This window comes from Echeneis naucrates, chromosome 8, assembly GCF_900963305.1.
Source record: "Echeneis naucrates chromosome 8, fEcheNa1.1, whole genome shotgun sequence".
Lineage (NCBI taxonomy): Eukaryota > Metazoa > Chordata > Actinopteri > Carangiformes > Echeneidae > Echeneis > Echeneis naucrates.
Window position 1 is genome coordinate 8,833,930 of NC_042518.1, and position 21,373 is coordinate 8,855,302.

At 41.8% G+C, this 21,373-nt stretch overlaps 2 protein-coding genes and 1 pseudogene across 4 annotated transcripts; all 3 read right to left on the reverse strand.

The window, feature by feature from the left end:
- Positions 1–237: 237 nt before the first annotated feature.
- LOC115047574 (transcription factor MafG) lies at positions 238–12,317 on the reverse strand. 3 transcript variants are annotated; one of them, XM_029508598.1, is made up of 3 exons: positions 12,165–12,317; positions 2,019–2,090; positions 238–1,928 (listed from the first exon to the last, which is right to left on the reverse strand). In XM_029508598.1, the coding sequence occupies exons 2-3, from the start codon at positions 2,052–2,054 to the stop codon at positions 1,476–1,478; spliced, it is 489 nt and encodes a 162-aa protein (XP_029364458.1). In that variant the 5' UTR covers positions 2,055–2,090; positions 12,165–12,317; the 3' UTR covers positions 238–1,475. The 3 variants fall into 3 exon arrangements, with proteins under 3 accessions (XP_029364458.1, XP_029364459.1, XP_029364460.1); XM_029508599.1 differs by lacking the exon at positions 12,165–12,317 and adding an exon at positions 11,230–12,152; XM_029508600.1 differs by lacking the exon at positions 12,165–12,317 and adding an exon at positions 4,805–7,936.
- A 1,164-nt stretch (positions 12,318–13,481) lies between these two features.
- LOC115047227 (pyrroline-5-carboxylate reductase 2-like) lies at positions 13,482–17,587 on the reverse strand (annotated as a pseudogene).
- Positions 17,588–18,161: 574 nt separating this feature from the next.
- On the reverse strand, positions 18,162–20,482 carry myadml2 (myeloid associated differentiation marker like 2). Its single transcript, XM_029508888.1, has one exon. It carries the CDS (start codon positions 19,742–19,744, stop codon positions 18,833–18,835), a length of 912 nt encoding a protein of 303 aa, XP_029364748.1. The 5' UTR covers positions 19,745–20,482; the 3' UTR covers positions 18,162–18,832.
- Positions 20,483–21,373: the final 891 nt, after the last annotated feature.

Consider the following 21,373-nt stretch of genomic DNA (forward strand, 5'->3'; position numbering starts at 1 on the left):
ATCACAGATGCCAATACGCACAAAGACAATTGACCTTGTTTACACCACCTAGTTTAGCTCTACAGATTTGTTTTAAATAGCACAGCATTGACATCTATACAGTGAACAACACTGCCAACTTGTCACTTACACATCACATCACGCGCTACCCCACAGTACGCGCCTAGTCACTAGAAAAAGCTATCAGACTTCAATAGTAAGCCACTTTCGGTACAATTGCAAAAAGATGTCACAGGATTTTTTTTTTTTTTTTTTTTAGCTTTTCTTTTTCTGTATTTCTATAAACAATGGAAGGTCATCTACCTAGTCATAAAAATCAAAAACCCAACATTAGACAAAGTTTTCTACACCTTAACAATTCAAACAGTAAAGCTTGTGTAAAGATTTTTTTTTTTTTTGGAAATATCTGATGGCCCTGTCAACAAGTAATTACAAAAAATGCAATATAGATCTTTTAAACAAAACAACTTTAACATATTTTCTCTATGAGCAAAAATGATGCTTCAAAATGTTTGTAGATTTCACTGTCCCCACAAAACATGAGGATATTTCTGTAATAACATTCAGATTTTCAGATATTGTAGAAGAATCTTGTCATAGTGGAATGGCACTCAGCTCTGGAACGATATCATTAAGAACTGCTGATCACTTTTAACGTTTCCACTTAACCATAATTATGCAAGACCTCTTTGTATTTTCAGTGCATACATATATTATTGCATCTACCAGTCATATTGATAATGACAAGTTCATTAAAGCCTGTCACAGATGCATAAACAGAAATTAATGCTACATTTGGGAGCATTATTTCATGCTTATATTCTTGACAGACGACCAACAAAAATCACAAATTGGATTAATTTACGAGTTTTGGATTAGTCAGGTTGTTTTGAAGAAACCTGTCTTCCACGCCAAGAGTTTGTGACCATTTGCTATTTAACTTAATTCAAGTCAGTGCATAATAACAAGCAAAAGTGTTTTAAGTGAGACGTGTGCTCGCTCTTTCTTCAGTTAATGTTGGACTATGGGCCAGGAGTAAGACTTTTTGTTATCTATTAGTCTACTAGTTTTGAAACTAACAAATTGTGGAAAAATCTAAGTAAACACACGCATCACATACAGTACCTCATCAAAAATCAACATGCTGTTAACAGTCTGCATTTTTGTCTCCCAATGCTACCTTCTTAAATATCCAGTTCTTTTTTTAAATTAAATGTTGCAGTATTGCCAATATTTCTGAATTTTTGTTGTTGTATTATCCTAAAATATACAATTTGATTGTGTCATCTTGAAGCACAAAATGTCTGCAGACAAGTGCAGACTGCTGAGTTGTACTTTCTGAGTGATGATGGAAAGCATATTGTTAGTGTTAATGCTGTGGGCTAAAACTGAGAACTTACACAGGCAATTCTGTGCCATGTTACAATGCACTGACGAGTTTAATCTTAAAAATCTTCCTCCCACACTTTCTGCTACTACGACCTAGTTTCCGTTTTGGATTTGACAATGGTGATGACGCTGGTGGCGGCTACTTTACCAGGGATGAGGGGCCCTATGACAGAAGCCATAGGTCCCCTGGCTGCGGTGACAGGGTTGCGGGCCACAGTCCTAGCAAAGCTTTGGAGGGCCTCGTACTTTGAGCGAAGAGCATCGAGCTCCACCTTCATGCTGGCATTTTCTGTGGCCAGCTTGTCCACTTCTTGCTGCAGCTGAGCCTTTTGCTTCTCCAGCTCTTCTTTCTGGGTGACACGCTTCACCCGGCAGCTGGCAGCGTAGCCCCGGTTCTTCAGGGTACGCCGTCGCTGTTTCAACTGCAGGATCTCCTCCTTCGACAGCCCTCGTAGATGCTGGTTCAGCTCCCGCACTGACATGGTCACCAGCTCGTCATCTGTCAGGCTGGTGCCATTTTCCCCTGGCTCCCTCTTCACCTGCATATGGTGGTTTCTTAGTGTTAGCTGTTTTGTTATTAGATTTAATCATTTACATTTAGTTCTGTGTCATTCAAGCTATAGAATTACCTTCAAGGCCTTGTTACCCTTATTTGTGGTAGTCATGCCACGACAGCCGCGTCCACCTGTATGCTGGTTGGTCTATGGGTGAGATAGTTCACTGTCAGTATGAAATAGTAACAGGAAAATACACAAGAATGTATTTTTTTTGCAGACAAACTACAGCAAGACTGAGTCCTTGAAATACAAAAAAAAGAACAAAGTAGGTCAAGGACTTCAGACTTCCTTGTGAGTAATGCCAAGCCTGTTAATTGATTGGTACCTGCACTATTACTGCAGCTTTTATTATGAACAAGTGACTTGGTGTTTCCCCCTGCAACATAGGTTAGTGTGAGGAAGATGAGGCCATTAAGTTCAATGGGAAGTGGCTTAAGATTGCTTACTTGAATGCTGCACTGTACTGAAAAAGCAATGTGGTGAATCATGAGTGGAATGACATTTAGTTGGCTGGCAGCAATTGCCAACAATTTCTTAGAAAACAAAGCCACTGAGTAGTCACTTCTATTAAGTGCCGCCTCTCAGAGGAGAAACAGCTGAAGCCATAAATTGACTGAAAAAGACTAGAGCCTTTCTGCTGTACATACAACACACTGACAGAGAGGCACGGGGCAGGCTTTCATCTACTATAGGAGCTATCCGGTCTAGACAGTCATACTTGTTTAGATTTGGCCGATGTGAGACTGTAATCCCGTAAATCAATGAAAAAAGGGATATTCTGTAGTCACTGCAGAGCCCCCACTACTCCAGAATAACAGGACTACACTGCAGTTTACAGAGGGAACACCAAGAGAAGCTGTGCAGGCAGGAAATCTAACCTACTGGTGTTAAGATAGAGAGAAGGTTGGGTGCTTTTCACCATGTGAGCTCTGTCACCAGATAAGCAAACACACATCTGCACACACGCACATACACACACGGCCCTCGGTGCTTTACAGTACACACTGTAAATGCTGTGTCAGCGACACAGGCACCCACCACAGTCAGCCCAGCCAGCACATTGCCTCTGTAAGCTGATTTGCACAGTCCAACAGTGTGTGTTTGTACTGAGCACATAAACAAATGCATGCAGGCTCTTACAACTTTTTAGCATCACAACAGGGAACAACAGGATTCTGTGAGAAAACACAGACACGCCAAAGGGTACCATTGTCTGTGTGGGCATGTGTTTCTGGCCTACACACCTAATAAGCTTGACATTATGCATATACGCGAGGTGTGCATAAGCTCAGTGAGGAAAGGAAAGGGGAGGAAACGCACAAGTCAGAGCTCTGAAGTGCACTAAAATGGCCAGGATATTTCCATGGCAACAGAAGGGTGTTACAGGTGAACCAATCACCTGAGCCAAACAAGGAGAGACAGACGCTTGTTAAAAATGACCTGAATACGACACTATCACACAGGCTGGAGACATAACATGAGGTCAGATTGTGACTTGCATTCTTGATTTTTTTTTTCACTTCAAAAAGTCCTCTGGCTCCACATAAAACGTTGATGTTTCTCTGTGCTGCAGATGTCCAGACAAAAAGCCTTTCCCAATCTGCGAAGGACTTTTTAAATGTGATACTTCTATCCCTGTTGGGCCAGCTATGAATAGCTGACAGATAGTAACACCTACCTTTCGCCGGCCATTGTGGTGACTCATTTCCAGTAAGCATTTGGACCACAGATGCAAAGCATAATGGGATAATGGTCTGCCTGATGATGCACAGATAATGGACAAATAGACAGGAAAGTACTCCACTAATAGCTACTGGGATGAGTAGAAAAAAAGGCTGCATCTTCCAAATTTTATATTAAGCCTATCATTTCCCCACTCAGCAGCTTAGATCCTACATTGTTCAAAAAGCAGTTGGAATCTTGAATATGTCAAGAGGTGGCACATTGTCCATGTTGAGGAGGCATATTCTGTCACGCAGCTGTGTAGGGTAACATAGGAGGCATGGGTTGGCACACTGAAGGCTCACCATATGACACATTGGAACGACTGTGCCCAGGCTACAACCCTCCAGCACAGGCTGCTGCCAACAGACGGCTACCAATGACAGGGCATGGCAGCACAACACAGACAAGGTCCAATGCACAGCTGCTCCCTTCCACTACCAGGCATGTCATACCTCACAGAGACAAAGAGGCATGCGCACACAAGCATGCAGAGAGAAAAGAATAGGAAAAATGCACCTATGATGAAAAAAAAGAGGAAAATTCAGACTTGCTGATTCGATTGGTAAAAAATGCCCTTTGCATTTGACAAGATCACCCTTTTCATGTCACAATGTAGGGCAGTAGACACCAGTGTGTTCATTGCACACATGCATCACACGCTATTAATGATTTCCTGATTTCTGTGTGTTCCGAGCACAGGGAGCAGGAGGTGAAAGCTGCAGCTTGGAGAACAGGGGCAGCGACGGCAGGGAGCAAGTGCGGGGACACAGATGTCTTTTGTAGGTGCTTGCTGAATTTTTATGAATCGCCTGGAAGAACGCTGACAAATCAGAGCTGACTGCTTGTGGAGGAGAGACATCACACCCACAGGAAATAGAAAACGCTGAGTGTGGTCACCAGGAGAAAGAGAAGGAGGAGATGGCGAGAGAGAGAGGGAAAGAGAGGCTTAGAAGAAAGAGACAGAGAGAGAGAGCAAACAGCCTTGTGAAAAATGCATGCTCGACACATTTAGAGGAGTTTGAGAGGAACAGGTTGAGGGAAAAAAAAATACTGATCTCAGCAAGGACCAAAACCAAGGTGTCAATTAGAAAGTTGTGAAGTTTAACTAGCAAGATTAGAACAACATACTCAACCTTCAAAACTGTCTGTGTTCATTTGACTGTATGGACAGCAGCTTCTAAAGGTGGGGTCGGCTTAGGTGGAGTCTCAAAGGGGGGGTTGGCTCTGGTGGGATAAATGCTGATGTGACATGATAGGTCTGGCCTTGAGCTCGTGTCACACTTTAATGATGTCATCCCCTCCACAGGATCTCTTCAGGAGGGCTGCGAAGGATGGACACCATTAGCTAGGGGACCCTTTGTTGAGGTGGGGAACCGAGGCTCCAGCATCCACACACTGCATCCCCTAATGAATATTTATCACTGTCATTGCCTGGCTGAGGTGGGGGTGGGAGACAGGGACAGGGGTGGCTGAATAAAGATGCTCAGGAGGTGATTCTTCAAGGATATATCCAAGGCTCTTCCATCAGTGGCTGTCTCAAAATGGCGGTAGGCTAGTGGGGGCGGTGATGGTGATTGGGGGGGGGGGGGGGGGGGGGGGCAGGCAGGCATGGTGGTTGAGGACTGCAGGGAGAGCCAGCTCCACTTGACAGCAGTGTAACAAGATTATCAGGGCCATAAGTGCAAACAAAAACCCCAGCAACCTGCCTCAGAATCCAGATTACTACAGCGCCTGCTCTCTGAATACTAAACATGGTTGGGGAGCAAGCTTTACTGAGAGATGACAGTGGACTGCATATCACGTAACTAATCACATGCACACCTTTCCACACAGAGACAGATTACCAAAACCACACAAGCACATATAAATTTAACTTGTCACGATCAATTTTTGAAAAGAAGCGTCCAGGCACTTGGCACTGGCAGCTTGCTAATGAAGTGGATAAAACTAGACAGTGGAGGTGCATGCTGATTAAATACTGTTTACAGGAAAGCACAGGCAGCATCCAACGACAGCAACTCAGTTGGCGAAACCAAACAGCTGAATATAATCTTGCATCAAAAAAGAAGAAATGTGATGTGGCTCATTTTGCCTATGTGCCTTGTTTAAATCTCACTCTGCTGCAACCACACCAGACTTGGTAAAGAAGTTGAAGAAGAGCCACGGCTGACATGAAGGATAGGCCTTCATTGGCATAGCAGAGTAAAGCATCGCTTTCAACTCTTTGTCTTTGCGAAGCCTGCCCATCTTAGACGTTTAACAGAGCACAAAAGAAGAGACCTGGATGTGAAGTCAGTATGATCACCTATTCAGTTTCTCCAATCAATAATGTATGAGACTTGCAGCCTCATAGGCAATTATCCTGGACTTTCCACAGGAAACAGAATGATGATAACCACATAGATACTGAAAAGGACATGATGAGATGAGTGTGTGAAAAATAAGGGAAATGTCAGCACTTTCTCATTACGCTTTGCCTCATTAATTTCTACTCTGTGCTTATTTGTTGTCCTGTCCATTTGCTCTTTCAGGGTTGAGATGCTTATTGCAGCCAGCCCACATGTTCGCTCTGTATGCCATAAATAGTCATTCTCAACACTTTATGCCTGATCAGAGACACTACTTTTACCCTCCCTTCTAATTCAGAGTTGAAAAGATCACCTAGCTATTCAGATCTAATCATTCCTCCCTTCAGCTGAGTGAAGTCAATTATCAAGCAGGCTCCATGTGTCGGGCGCCATTTAACAGCAAATTAAAAATCAGACTCCTCTGATAGCTCTGGAAGAGTTTCTGGAAGACTGGTGTAAACTTGTGTATGGAGACAACAGTGCGCAGGCATGTCTCAGGGAGAGAAAGGTACGATGGGATGAGGGGAGGGAAGCTATTAACTACTAAGTATTCAGAGCGTGAAATAAGAGTGACAAAAAGGGGGAGAGGGGAAATCATTCAGCAGCTTTCAGAGGGAAATGTGATACGCTTGCAGTAGAGGGGAACTACTAAGCCAATACTTTTGACCAGTGGAGGTTTAAGGCAATATTAAAAAAGCAAGTAACCAAAATTGATATGACAACCTTTGTGAAATAAATACAGTATGACTCTATTCGAATGGTTGTTAGCAACAGTCTCTTCATCATCATGATATCGCTCTAGAATGCAGATATATTCAGGCAACTAGAATAGGCAGATGTTGAATATAGTGAAGCATACCATAATTGACATAAGAAGTCAGCAGAGAAAATTATAACTTCTGGAACACAATTTTGAATTTGTGAATTATCCAAGCATTTACATTTTTGCAGCAGTAACACTTTCTACCAACCATAAATGAGAATTGGAAAAAGGCTGTAAACTGAATTGCTTTAGCTGCATTACAAGAAAACGAAAAATTTTAATGGTTGCCTGGTATTAGACTCTTAGTTTATTTGTTAGTGCTTAAACTCGGAGCTGCAACTTTGGTAGCCTGCACGTTTCTAATTCATTAAAGCAGTGCATTCTGACTAGGATCAGGAAAACAAGATTTAACACATATGCATGCAATTATTTGATACCTTCATAAATTAAGAAAATTTATTTAAAATTCTATCAGTAAATTTTAGAAAGATCAAACTATCATAACGTTGGTAATTATATCGCATCAATATGAAAGAGTCAAGTTTGTGGCTATAAAGTTGAGACAAACAGTGGTAGTTGTAATCCAGAAAAGCGATGCACTATAATAGACACTGGCTCTAAAAAAAGCCCCATATGGATCCTAGTAGGTTACGCCAAGAAGAATATGTGGCACATTTATGCCTGAAATTTGCATCTAGTTCATGTGGTTTTAAAGGGAAAAAAAACATGAATCACTGCCCTCAAGGGATTTTGTATTTTCTGAAGTCACTGATAATGTGAGGGATATTTAAAGGGACTTGGTTTGGACTGGTTGGCATTAACCAATGTTTCAATACATACACAGTCTATTTTAGAGCTTAGTAGCTGGTGTTTACTCTTGGAGCTGCTCTGTTAGTATAAGCGGTAGGACAAGAAAAGAGATTTCACTGGCCTTCCAAAGTATCTGCCCGGAGGACTTGATTAAACAGGAAGAGAACAGCTCTTGATACTTCGGCCTTGCACTGGCAAAGGAAGTAAGGGTTGCAGACGACCCACACACAAACAAAATATCCAGGAGCTTTACTACATTGGCTGCATACATATTAAATTCCCATTGCATTGACCTTACAGCTACAGCACAGCCTTTGCAGCACAATAGGCTAAATTACAGCAATTCAACACATTTTAAAGCAATTCAAATAAAATTATTCTCGTCTGCAATTACTACCACTGCAAAGTGATGATTTGGGGAGATTATCTTCAAATGAAAACAACCTTGTCTGATGAGGCCATCTAATAAGCAGAGTTCGCAGCATTATAAAAAAAAAGAAAAAAAGAGACTACGTAAATGAATGTATCATATAGTTTTTGCCTGCTGTGTGCTTTGATTCAAAAACAGTTAATTAGGAGACTTATCACCTGCAAGTAAGAAAAGATGCAGATTGCTATTAATAACACTACCGCCACTCACTTCACATTATGGCAAGTGATTGATGATGTCTGTCTACAAATTTTTGATGAAGCCTCACACTAAATGTGATTGCAAATGCGCACACTATATATATATATATATACATACACATATATACACACACATATATACACACACACACACACACACACAGAGAGAGAGAGAGAGAGAGAGAGAAAATATGATCTGAATTAATCACGTATTCGACAACAAGAACATGATAATGGAAGTCTACCCCAGATCATTACCACGATCATCCCTCCACTGAATTTATCACATATCTTAATCTTTGCATTCTAGTTTGATGGTACATGCTGACAGCATTTTGTTTGGGATTTTATTTTTGTATGGTAAGGTTGCAAGTTTCATCACCATCCACAGTGTTAAAATGTTCTGTCTGAACAGGAGACTGAACCTCAAAGTACTCACCCTGTTTGCACCAGGAACTCAGCAATAATATCTAAATATATGTCTGAATGTTAAGCAACACAGACTGCCTGTGAAGGCTTTTTACTGATAAACACTTTCTTTTTGTAAAGAAGTGATATTTTTTGTATAAATGATTCCCATTACTAGTTAAGTAGTTATTACTAGACATTACAATTTTTGTTAGTATAAAGATTTTTGATAAAAAGAGCAGATAATACAATAATTTATTATGGATCAACATCTGTAGCATAAGGGGAAATACAAATTTAATAGAGAAACCCAACTGGGAATATGTCAATTTGATCAATCCAGCACACATTAGAAGCCCAAAACATGACGAGAACACTTGGAAACTGGCACTTCCCTTTTTGATTCACTAGTTTCATTGTATCTTAGTGTGATGAATTAGAATGGGTGTGGTTTAAAGATGCTTGTTTTCATGTCAGTTTACAGTGGATGTGTCCTGCACATAAATCAGCCAAGGTAAAAGTAGGTTAGATGAAAAACAGGAGCCAGCGAACAGCTCCACACTTACATTGGCCATGTTGTGTCCATTATTTTCTAATCTACATTATGAACACACACAGAGGGCAGTAATGAACATGCCAAGTCTAACTCAGGCGCCAAACAGAAAAATCGTAGAACACACTTGCTACTCTGTCTGGTTGAAAGTATTACTTGGAGGAGCGAAGTGGGCATATTGCAATGCTAAGCAATCATAATCCCCACTACACTTGCAAGAGGTTTCATCACCAACACTCCCTCCCTATTGCAAAAGGGGGGAAAACTATATTGATCTTTTTCTCTCTTCCTTCCAGTCACTCCCATTTCCCTGTGCAGCTTAAGCAGCACTTTTGTGGACAAATCCCACATTTGTGTTGTTTTCTGGAGGCTGTTAATTGTCCTGAATAGGATAAGTATTCCCAAAGCACAGCTATGTTGACCAAACAGAGGTGTTGGTGGCCAGACTGTACTCTATGCTGTGTAAAGTCTTTCCTCATGTTTCATCAACCTCACATATCCTCTTCCAGCCTCCACCACCTGTCCATTCTGAGCAACGCTACTGGATATGAGTTGTGCACTCAATTCACCTCTATGCTATCCAGCCTTATTTTATCATCGCTACCTCAATGCAAGAGGCAATAAATCTCAAAGCTGATCTCCACCACTCCCTGCCTCCATCCACACACCACAGCCTGCCCCATCGGACTCTTATACAGATCCTCATCTGTTCTTGTTACCTGCAGGGAAAGGCAGAGATGGGCATTACGCTCCATTGCAAAACTGACCTTCTGATGTAGTGCTGGTCTGTCTGCTAAACACACTTCAATGCCCTGCACCGATGAACGGAGATGATGAAATAAGTCGGATATCTGAGCAAGAATGTGTAACTTCTAGCTGTTTAGCCCTGCCCATATACACTCAACAGTTTCCAAGGTGACTTTTCAAATTGCACAGAGATTCTCCGTTGGTAACTCATTACCTGCCCTCCATAAGCATGCACACTGATAGGCCGCAAATTCCATCATGTCATACATAGGGAAACAACAGCATCTGGCAGCCCAAAGTTAGAGGGGGGAAAAAAAAGCATTTCACTGTATTTAACAATGTCACAAGAAAGCTGGTTCTCTGCAATATAAAGTGACAAATTTACAACATAACACTCATTCCAAAATACTTAAAGCCTACAATCCCTTTTATATCATAATAGCAACATTAGGTGTTGTTCTCAACTTTCCATAAAGCCAGGAATACACAACCCCATTTAAACAGCCAATCATTGCAGGAATCCATTATAACAACACAGGCATAATATATTGCTTATCATGCATTTTTCAAATGGATTTGACATAGCACTTGACACCTAAACACTCAGGCTAAATGTACTCACTCCCTGTTTGTTGATGTACATCATGACAGCACTGCAATATAATGCACATTCTCAGTTGAATGGACATGAGACTATTGATAAATGCATGATGGTCATCACTTGATGCTCATGGCAAGATGAGTGACTTGCACAACAGATCAGCACCATTTCGATCCATCTCCTCAATGACGGCGACTTGGTGATAAACATCGACCCTTATCTGGCAAGCAGACCTTTACCCAGTGGTGCCATATTTCGGGGTGGATTGTAAGAACGTCTAAATACATCATTGTGATGATTCAGCATGATAAATAAATAATAATATCGCGGAATGTTGTAAAACAATAAGGTTAAATGCCTGCATGTGATGTTAAAGCCCCGAACAGCGGGTTTGGTTTGGCACTGCCATTGTTACAATTGAGCCAGTGGTTAAATTAATTGTCACTTCAGGTGAATAGATCCGATACGAAAACGACGGGTTAGGAAGCATTTACTCCAAGATTAAAATTAAAAATAAAAAAAATCTGTACATGAATTTAAAGCGGCACACAAAAAAAAATTCACAACGCGATGCTCAGGCTTTACAATTTACATTCATCTCTGACAGGAATACCACGAGAGAGAGAGAGAGAGAGAGTGAGAGAGAGAGAGAGGGGGGGGGGGGGAGAGAGAGAGAGAGAGAAAATGTTGCAACCAACCTGATCTCCGCTAAGCTGCTGCCTCGGCTCGCTCTCGCTCCTTTTTCACAACGAGCTGATGAAGCAGCAGGTTTGGCCGGCGAGAAGCGCATGAGTTGACAAACCGCCGAAGGAGCGCTGCGATGCGGTGGACCCGGAGGGGTGTGTGTGTGTGTGTGTGTGTGTGTGTGTGTGTGTGTGTGTGGTGGTGGGGGGGGCGGCGTCCGGACAAACTATTTGTTAAAAAATAAAAGCAGCCCGCTCACAGTTCACAGAGTTCTGGCATTCCTCGGCTCTGGCTCCAGCCTTCTCAAATGCCTGCTTGTCAAAGTGGCAAACAACTCCCCGCCTACAAAAACAAGCAAGCGAGGAAATCCCCGTGCTCAGCCTTCCTACTATATATATAAATATATATACGCACACACACACACACACACTCGCATATATATATATATAAATATATATATAAATATAAATATATGTATTTATATATATATTGTGGCCATAGAGAGATTCCTCAGTTTGGAAAAATCGCCGTTCACGCACGGAGATGTCCTGCCCGACGTGCTCCGCCGAAACCCCCCAAATCTGCCTGGCATGTTTTATTCGCGGATCATGAGTGTGTACAAAAGATTAGCTGCCATCTCAGCATTGTCGTAGCCCGACCGACGTCAGCTCTCACCGACTGCACCGCAGCTTCCGCTGCGCCTCTATCAAAATAAACCCCTGCTCGTGCGTAACGGACGCGCGCCCGGCCGCTGGAGCCGACGCGACCTCTCTTATTGTGAAAAAGCGAAACAACCCAAAAGCTTCCGCCTTCATCCGAGCGCTAGCTCGACGACGGAGCTAGCCGTTTGCTAAAGCTAGCAGGCGGCTCGGCGCGGCTTGTCAGCGGCGAGGCGAAGGCATGCACACTCAGCATAACAACACCGACTCTGTTTGGCTTCCAGACCCACCTGACTTTTTTTGTTAATTACGCTCTCCGAAGTTGTAGGCCGTCAAGGGTCTTCTCTCACAGCAGCATGTGGACGGCCGGACATTAAAGGTGCACTTGTACCTTCCGTCTCACCGACCAACGCTCCCAAACGCCCCGCTCGCGCTCTCCTTGTTGATCCTTGTTCCTTTCTCTTGTATCGAAGCCAGACGTCACCGTGTTTGGTCACGTGTCTTCATTCATGAAGGATAGTCTTTCCTCTCAAGAGAGGCACATTAAAACCAAAAATACAGCGCCCATTGTTACAGAGCAGCCGCCAAGAATTACCTGTTAGGTGACTACAAAACATTGCTGGTGCGATTATTAAAATCTGACACTTGTTGGTACAAAGAAATCACACCCACAATAGGCATTTGAAAAAAAAAAGTAACACTAAAAGGTTGGGAAAACACCCCCTCACTTTCATTGCCTCATAGAAAATGTAGTTGACAAATAAAAGCCTCTTTTTTTCTGCATCTTTGCATCTGTATTACAGCCTCCCCAATAATATTTTAATATAATAATATTCTTCGAATGGTACATGTGGTATGAAGTATCAAGTTTCTACTAAATGTCATCCACAAAGTATCAGGCTCACAAGAAAAGTCAGTCCCTTCTTATCAAGTCAGTTAGCTGATGATTGCTGAAACTTGCTGAAAACATGCAAGTTGTTTTACATTATATTTTTGGTATCAGATTAGATTTGTTTGCGTTGAGGGCTTAGAAGTTACATCAATTTCTGGGAAATCAGTGTTTGCTCATAAATATGCAAATTTATGCAGCAAGGTGCTCTGAAATCTAATCAGTCGCTACCTGTGTTCTGCAGTGTCACATACTAAAGCATGGCATTGTGTAGGGCTATATCCCATGGTGGCTTCACTGCAAACCGCTGACTGTATGTTTAACTAGTAAACCTAACTAATATAGGGAAAGGACCTCATTTAGAAACATTTAGAAAGCTGTACCAAAATTAAGTGTTAAAATGATTCTTTTTCAACACCTGTTAACTGACCAAAGAAAGTGATATAATAACAGAAATCAAACTTTAAATTACAAGGTACAAGACATTCCTAAGGGAAGACAGTTCATGAAAATAATATAACATTGCACATACGGTAGTAATGCCCCTTTTGAATTGCCATTTGAATTGAGCCCATGGTTATCTTATGTTTCATCAATCATAGAGAAGGTGTGGTTTATTGACAGCCTGTACTGCGCCAACAGTGATGTGACAAGCCATATTAAAGACTGCAGTGTCTCTGTCTGACAAAAAGTGTCTTCTTGATCCTGGGGTTCCTGTTCATGAAGCTACTGGGGGTCTGACTCCAACAGCTGCTGTGGTCACCCCTGGCTGTTGCAGCGCTTAGTTTTGTTGTTTTCTTTATGACAGGTGAAAAGATCTTCTCTTGGTCATCCAAAAACTTAAGTTCCCTTTTTAGAGAAGGTTAGATATAGAGAGGCTCTTAGAAAGTAGCATTCAGTGTATATAAATGGTCTATTGATATGATAATTATCTTCCCATTAGGTAATTAGGAGAAGACAGAATTAATACATTATTTGCACATGGCTCCATCTACTGTTTGAATTATGTTTTTGTTTTTTTGTTTTTTATTTATCCAGTTATGCTTGACAATTAACTTGAAAGCATTTCTTGCAACCGTATGCGGGGAATATGATTTATTAGTTTGTTTGTCTTGCAATTCTTTTTTACACCGTACCTTGTCCAAACACAAAACGCTTCTACAGCATTTATCAAGAGGCTGCAAAAAAGACTACCCTCCATAATATGTAGGGCATTGGTTGGTGGCGCCCCCTGGTGAACACACATTGTCCTTGAGGCGCTCTGGGTCCAACAGCATTCTTATTGCTCCCTTTGGGGAAACACTAAACACTAAAGCAATACGAAATATACATTTATACTGGTTAAAAAATAAAGGCCATGCTGGCAGGGCCTGTGTGCCGAGGCATACAGCCAGTCTCCTGTGTATGCCCATTTTCACTCCTCCATCAGTCAGAGCATCTACAGTTGTGAACACCTACAAGGCCGCAATTATCAAAATGAGGGCAAACAATCAAGAACAATTTTTTTTTTGACATCATGATGATATGATTTTATTAATTCACATAAACAGGACGGCTACCACTACTGCCAGAAACAGCATTAATAATGTCTATTTCCCCCTCAGTGCAGTAGCCTACACCAGCCATCAGCTACCTCAAAACCTTTCTATCCTCAACATGTGCGTGTAGTGCACACAGGGGCCTGTTCGTTCACTCCCGCTAGAGTGTTGGTCATGCAGCGGATTACATTTGGAGCAGAACGATATTGCTGAAGCTTCTGCAAGTGATGGCACTGCACTATTGTAAGAGACTGCCTTGAGAATACAAACATAATTAGTTTCACTTGCAGTTATAAATTCACAAATTTTCATGACTGTTTTAAAATTATATGCAGGTGCCCAAAATTCTTTCCTTAGGTTGCTCCCCACAGCGTTTTTATGTTTTTGTGGAGAAGTAGTATCTGATCAAAGATCTTTCACTAGCCATTTGGAATGATTACAGCAAGCAGAAACTGTTTCAATTTACATATTGGCATTTGAGTGATGTTTTAAGACAGATGGGAAAAAACAAACAAACAAAATATAATGCTATTCTTTCACTTAAATGAAGCTAATATGCATTACAATTCATATAGTACATATACCAGAAGCTGAAGCTGCATCTGCATTCGTGTGGCATACTTTTTACTACCATGCATTAAATTTTAAATATGTAACTTTGTATATTCATAAGCTGCTCACAAGAGCAATGCCACGATAAAAAATGTGTCACTTTTGCCTGAGGGTCTGCTGAGCTCAGACCAAATATATACACAGAAAGACTTGTGTTTACACTGTGTGGCTGTGTTTTCCTAACAGCCAGAGGACACCTCACAGAGGCATGAATTTTGCCAATATTATCTATGTCAAACTAGATGTCATGGAAGAGTTCCATTTTCAAAGTGATTCATAGTGTTATGCAATTTACAATCTAAATACCATGTTGGGTGGTTTTAGCCACATGGCTCAGGTTCCTGCTTTTATTTTAATTTTATCGAGAACAAACAAAGCTTCTGCTTGACTCCCCATTATATGGTGGACACTGTGCGCATAATATTGTCTTATCCAAGGTAATATACAACTATTAATGAATTCGTTATTAAAAGGTTAATTGGCTGTTCTTCCAGTTAGGCTACTAATCATGTATGTTCTGTAACTGATGTGTGACAACACACTTGCCTTCTCTATGTAGTTGATGTTGACACCGACTGAACAGGACACAATAAGGCGATGATCGTAAATGTCTGATCCAATCTCATCTGGTACAAAAAGATTGATTTGGAGCTTCACAGCCTGGAACAGAATGCCACTCTTGTTCACTGTCTCAATGTTGCTGGCGGCGGAGTTCACACCAAATTTCTGTACAAATGACACATCTTTTAGTATTGGTCTGGACAGAAGAAGGTCTTTATGTGGGAATATATAAAGTGGATGATCACCATGTTGTGATCATCACCTATGTTTCATTGTTTTATTTTTATGTTTCTGCTTAAATGTTTGGAAGCCTAAAGGTTTTCAGTTATAACTGAAGAAATTGCCTATATTTCACTGTCTTGGGGTTGAATTTGTGTAAAATGCTAAAAACTGAATTCTCAAAAATTAAAATCTGAGGGCCACAGGGGCATTGGCCTCATGTGAAATCTAATTGGCCCCTGAAGGGCTCCGTCCTGTCACTCACCTGTCGTTTTGCTAGAGAAAACGACAGATGACAGGACCAACTGTTGGTGGCAGTAGTGAGCCAAATAGCACTGTTAATAAAATTGACAGAAGAAGACTATTGTCTTGTCCCCACAATAAGAAAGTTGTCGATTCAATTCCTGGTGTGGGTAGCCAAAAATGTCTAGGCTGATTGGTGACTTGATGTAAATGTATGTGGTGACTTCAGCAGCACGGTGGCATAGTGGTTAGTGATGTCGTCCCCTCAATAAGGTTGCGGGTTCGATTGTGGGCAGTGTGGGCAGCTGAAGATGTCTACGTTGATTGGTGATGAGTGATGGCCTACAGCAAGGAAAAGTGGACCCCCGAAAGACTACAAACTGGAGACCAGGCCAGACCAGAGAGCGGACCCCCCCAGAGACTAGACCGGGCCAGAACACTCGACAGGCTGGCCTCCCCCAGAGACTAAAAGAAAATAGACCAGAATAGTGCCCCTCAGAAACTGCTCCAGAGACTGCAGACTAGACCACCGATTGGACCAGACCAGACAGCTCCGATGTGATCACTAATAATGTGGATTTGATTGTGGAACCTATGTTTTATTGTTATGTTATAACTGAAAAAAATTAAATTTGTGTAAAATGCTATCAACAGAATCCTCACGAATTTGAAACCAAAAAAAAAAAAACTAAACAAAATTTTAAATGGAATTTGTATGCCTCGACATAACACCCCGCTCTAACTGTAAGCCACCCACATACATTCCCTGCACTGTTGGGAGATCTGTGTCTGGAGAACTGTCTGTAATTTTGTGGGTGGCAATCACGCTTTAAAGGAGAAAAAAAAAATGTCCAGAGATCTTTTCAGTGTCTGATTGCAATCAACATACATCAAAAGCTCAAGTCAGTTCTGACCAATTCACACATGAGAAAGCATGATTCAAAGGTGTGAGGCCTGCCGGAGTGTGTAGAGTGGGAAACAGTCACTTTAAACTGAAAGACATCCATTTCATTCATAATAAAGATGCATGAATTGCAATGTCTGACAACTGCTGCACAACTTGCAGCTCTGGTTTTGTGGTTTAGCAGCAAATAATCTCCAACTTTCTTAGAAAACGGCAGCCATAAAAATTGCTCACTAATGGCTTAAATTGCGAATAACTTAAACGAAGCTGGAGTCGAATTCACCAGTAGCAGCGGAGTTGAAATATCCCCATTTTCCTGCTCTGTACTTGAAATGTACTTTGGCGAGAAATTTCACTGACGGGATAAAGAGCCAATGAAATCTTACGTTTGTCCAAGACGTATGATTGATCGACCAATCACCGAGAGCTGCGGGGCGGGCCTGGTGGCTGGATTAGGCGACGCTAGCAGAAAGCTATAAAAGGCAGGAGGAGGCCCTGCCGATGGGAAGTGTTGTTTTCTGACCCACACCCCGGCTCCCACGGTGAGGGGAAGAGAGACATGACAGGTGGGTCTCGGCTAACTGGAGGAAATTGTTCTTTTCGTGCCCGTCATTATTAACGCCTTTCTTTATTGACAACACGGATTCTACATTCAAAACAAAACATCAACAAATAAACAAAGTCATCATTAATAGAGAAAAATGTCACCCGGAACCAAAATGCTGAAACAACCACTGACGTCGTCATGTTAATTGAAACGGAACAATGAAACAAACTTTCACACGGAGGGTCGGCACAGTGGTGTGAAATATAAAGTCATAAAAGTGAATCATTTGTGACACGAACTTCAAAAGATCGATGTGTTTCAGTTAGTATTTAGTTGGGGCAATGGGGGCAGTAGAAATACCCCCTCCTTGTCCAAACTGGGTAATGACCAAAAAAGTTTGACGATCACTGCTGTAAACTAATTGTCAGATAAGATGGCTATGTTTTCTATAATCTACAAATAATGCCATAATTTTCTTCATTGTTGTTGACCCTGTGTTAACCGATATGTTTGGTAAATTCAAATGGTGTTTATGAAATAAAACAATGGCCTTCACGAAGAAAGCTGTGTTTTCTTAACACTGTGCATATTTAAGATATATTCGAATGCACCAAAGAATTAAAATTTACTTGGTAGTTTGATTCAGTCAAGCTTAAGTCTACTTGCAAGCAGCTAAACCAATCTCGATTTTGATTGAAACCTGACGATTCCTCTCTGAAATCTAAATACAGAAATCAAATCACACGATGCATACACAATTCAATGTTTATTGAATGTGTAGCATGCCTGAACATACATTTCATGTATCAGACACATTAAACATTCAGTGGATAATAGGAAAAGTTTAATCAAGGCAGAAAATGGCTAAACAGTCAAAACCAAGAGCTACATTCAGTGCAAACTACAGACATAACACTACACATCCCTATGAGACATGTTTTCATTCTTTTTACAGTTTAAATACAGTTAAATAAATCTTTTAGTCTTTGTGGGAATTATGGTGCTTTTCTGTCATGGCACTAACACTCTAATCATTTTCACAGGTCCATCTTCTTTGAGGCCACCAAAGGAAGTTGCAGAGGAAGGTGCTGAGATGTACATGTTTCCCAGAGTCCTCCATGGACAAAGCTGCTGAGATTAGCTCAATGGTGCACCTGGCAGATTCTCCCTGGTAGGTCCCAGAAGAACTGGAGAAAGACCTTCTTTCAAGTGTGCAACGTACACCATGGGGAAAATACTGTTTAGTTTTTTTGCTTAGCACAGAAGCCCAATACTTTGTACATAATATTTAATACTGATGGCAAAAAGTGTTACACATACATAACATATGTTTATGGATTCAAGGGAATGAGATCTCTACAGAGAGCTGACTGTAAAGGGCATGTTGAGCACTCAAATCTTCATTGTTTGTCTCTGAAGCTTAATAGTCTTGAGAGAGTAATATTTCAAACTGCAGCGCTCGAGACAAATCGAATCCTCTGGGAGTAAACAAGATCAGTGAAATATAAAATTAGGTTGACATTAGTGAACACTGCAACAACCAGCTTACTGTCCCAGGGACATTCTCCACGGGGGCAGTCATCAGGACGAGTACTGGCACCGTATTTCTTATCAAAGCTGAAGATGGGCCAGATCAGTGCAGTACTGAGGTAGACGATCACTGCAAAGAAGGTGTAGACGACTACAAATCTGTCAAAAGGGAAGCGCAGAGCCGATGTTCTTCCGGAAACTGTCAGAATGACCACTATCACAGTTACAGAGAAGCACAGGCTGTACACCACAACGCAGTACTGGGTCGCAATGTAGAGGTTGTACTCACTGTCACTGGCCAGGGCCCCAAAAATGATGCAGGCCACAAAACTCTGGACCACCTTGAGTAAACCAGACACAGTAGCCATATAACCCACCACAGCCCCTGGTTTGGCTCGAGTCAGGAATACCTCAGCTCCGTAGGGGAAACAGCAGACACTGGAGCAGACAGTGACAGCAATGCGGTAGATTTGAACCTCACAGTTTTCATCAGGACACTCCGTCTGGAGGAAGTAAACAGGGTAGACCACGGAGGCAGTGATGTACATGAGAGTTGCCAGCATGGCAAAGGCCACAGTGAAGTTATCCCAGGAAATGGGCATGCATGTGTGGAGCCGTGTAATGTCCAAAGTGAACACGACCAGTGTCACAGCAAAGCAGAAGCACCACACAAACATGCAGAAGGTTCCATAGTTGGCACTGTAGCCTGCACTGTGGGACACAAGGGCCATTATAGTGCAGCCAAGTAGCAGCTGGCAGATCCGTGCTGCACCTAAAGGTGATAACACAGCATCTTTGTTGAGGTAGTGTCCTCCATGAGGATCCATGGCTTGTGTTGTTTTTCTTGTTGAGTTTCTCGATGTCTGCCTTGGCGTCCTTGCGGCCTACTGTTCTGTCTCGTCGCAGACCTCACCCTTCCCGTCCTCCCTTATAATTTCCCTGGACTTGCTTTATAATTACAGTCCAGGGCTTAAGTTACATTTATATCCTGTTAAGTAGAAGTTTGTACTGTCGTTTTTAATTGTAAAGTACGTCTTGTTGGACCTTTCTGATTGGCAAGGTTTGTTTAAATCAAATGTCTTAGCCTGGTTGCACTGGGCTATAAACTGCTTGTAGAATGGGGTTTCTACAGACACTGGTTTCTTTCCTTTTTATAATGCTGTAAAAATGTTTTAGAGTACGATCCTGGTCTTACTCAAAGATGGAGTGCATGTCTTCAGAATCTTGGTCTTCCCCTGCTTGCGCTCTTCAACCACCAAATTGTCCAGTGCATCAATGCTTTAAGGTGAAATAAGGGATTATCCAATAAGCTTTCCTCTGGAAGTCATACGCAGAGATCAATCTTCCCACAATAGCCCTCGTCGGCGAACAGGTGGACTAGATTCTTATTCTGTCAGTCAAGTCCCATTACTCCTTGATTCGATCCATGCAATGTCTTCACTGTAGGCCTGTAACTGTCTGAGAAAATCACTCAAACTGTTGGCTCTGTCTCTTGTTCTTTGTCTCACTGTTTCTGACTCCCTTTGCTTCTTGGATTTGGTCTCCCACTCAATCTTGGTCACACAAACACACACCCTCTCCCTCTCATGTGTCCTGTGTGTGTCAGTGTGCACTCAGTGGATTGCTAGGGGGGTGGTTGTTTAAAAGAAAGTTTGTGCCGAACCCAGGGTTACAGGCCTCGCCAGCTCTATAAATAGGGGGTCTATATTCCACAGTGGGGTGGGAGGCTGCATGTGGCAGGCAGCAAGGGAGTCGTATTTCTAGGGAGCACCCAGAGAGGCTGAGTCAGAGCTACCCTTAGTGAGAAACTGGCATTTATATGCAGTGTAATGACAGGGGGGCAGACTAAGACTCCCATTAGAGACAGAAATTGCATACAGGTCCAGATGGATGATTATACATGAGTGAGGACAGATTTGATATATGCATGTGGAAATGGATTAGCAGTTTCCTAAAATACTTTAACCTGTGATAGTAGTATGTTTAGGTGGTTCTCATAGGGAACTACTGAAACTGTTTTTGAACAGTCTTATTATAAATTGTATGAATCGTATACATTAGACTTTTATGTATGTCATAAAATATATAGAGTAAGACAATAAATTACAAAGATACCTCTGTAATTTATTGTATATTTGCACATTTGTCTTATACAGGCACTGCCTGTATGTTCTCAAAGGAGCATTCCTGCATATGTGAAACCAGAAACCAAAACAAATTGAGAGGTTGTGCATTTTGAAAGAGAGCTTTACTCAGCTTTAGGCTCCTGTCTCAAGGCTACATCAGGCAGCACTAATGAAGCACACCGAAGTCTCCAACCAAGTTGCATTGTGTTTTGACAGGGTGGAGGCATGGGAGGAATAGCAAAGCTTCTGTTTTCATCCTTTAGTTCATGGCGAGTCTAACCTCTAAATGAGCAGTGGATTCTTCACGTTCTTGTTCACCTGCAGCTAACT

Bases quoted from the DNA above. Each gene is read 5' to 3' on its own strand.
- myadml2 (XM_029508888.1), bottom strand. From the start codon at position 19,744: ATGGATCCTCATGGAGGACACTACCTCAACAAAGATGCTGTGTTATCA.
- LOC115047574 (XM_029508598.1), bottom strand. From the start codon at position 2,054: ATGACTACCACAAATAAGGGTAACAAGGCCTTGAAG. The intron at 1,929-2,018 runs GTAATTCTATAG...CACCATATGCAG, and splicing joins AGGGTAACAAGGCCTTGAAG to GTGAAGAGGGAGCCAGGGGA.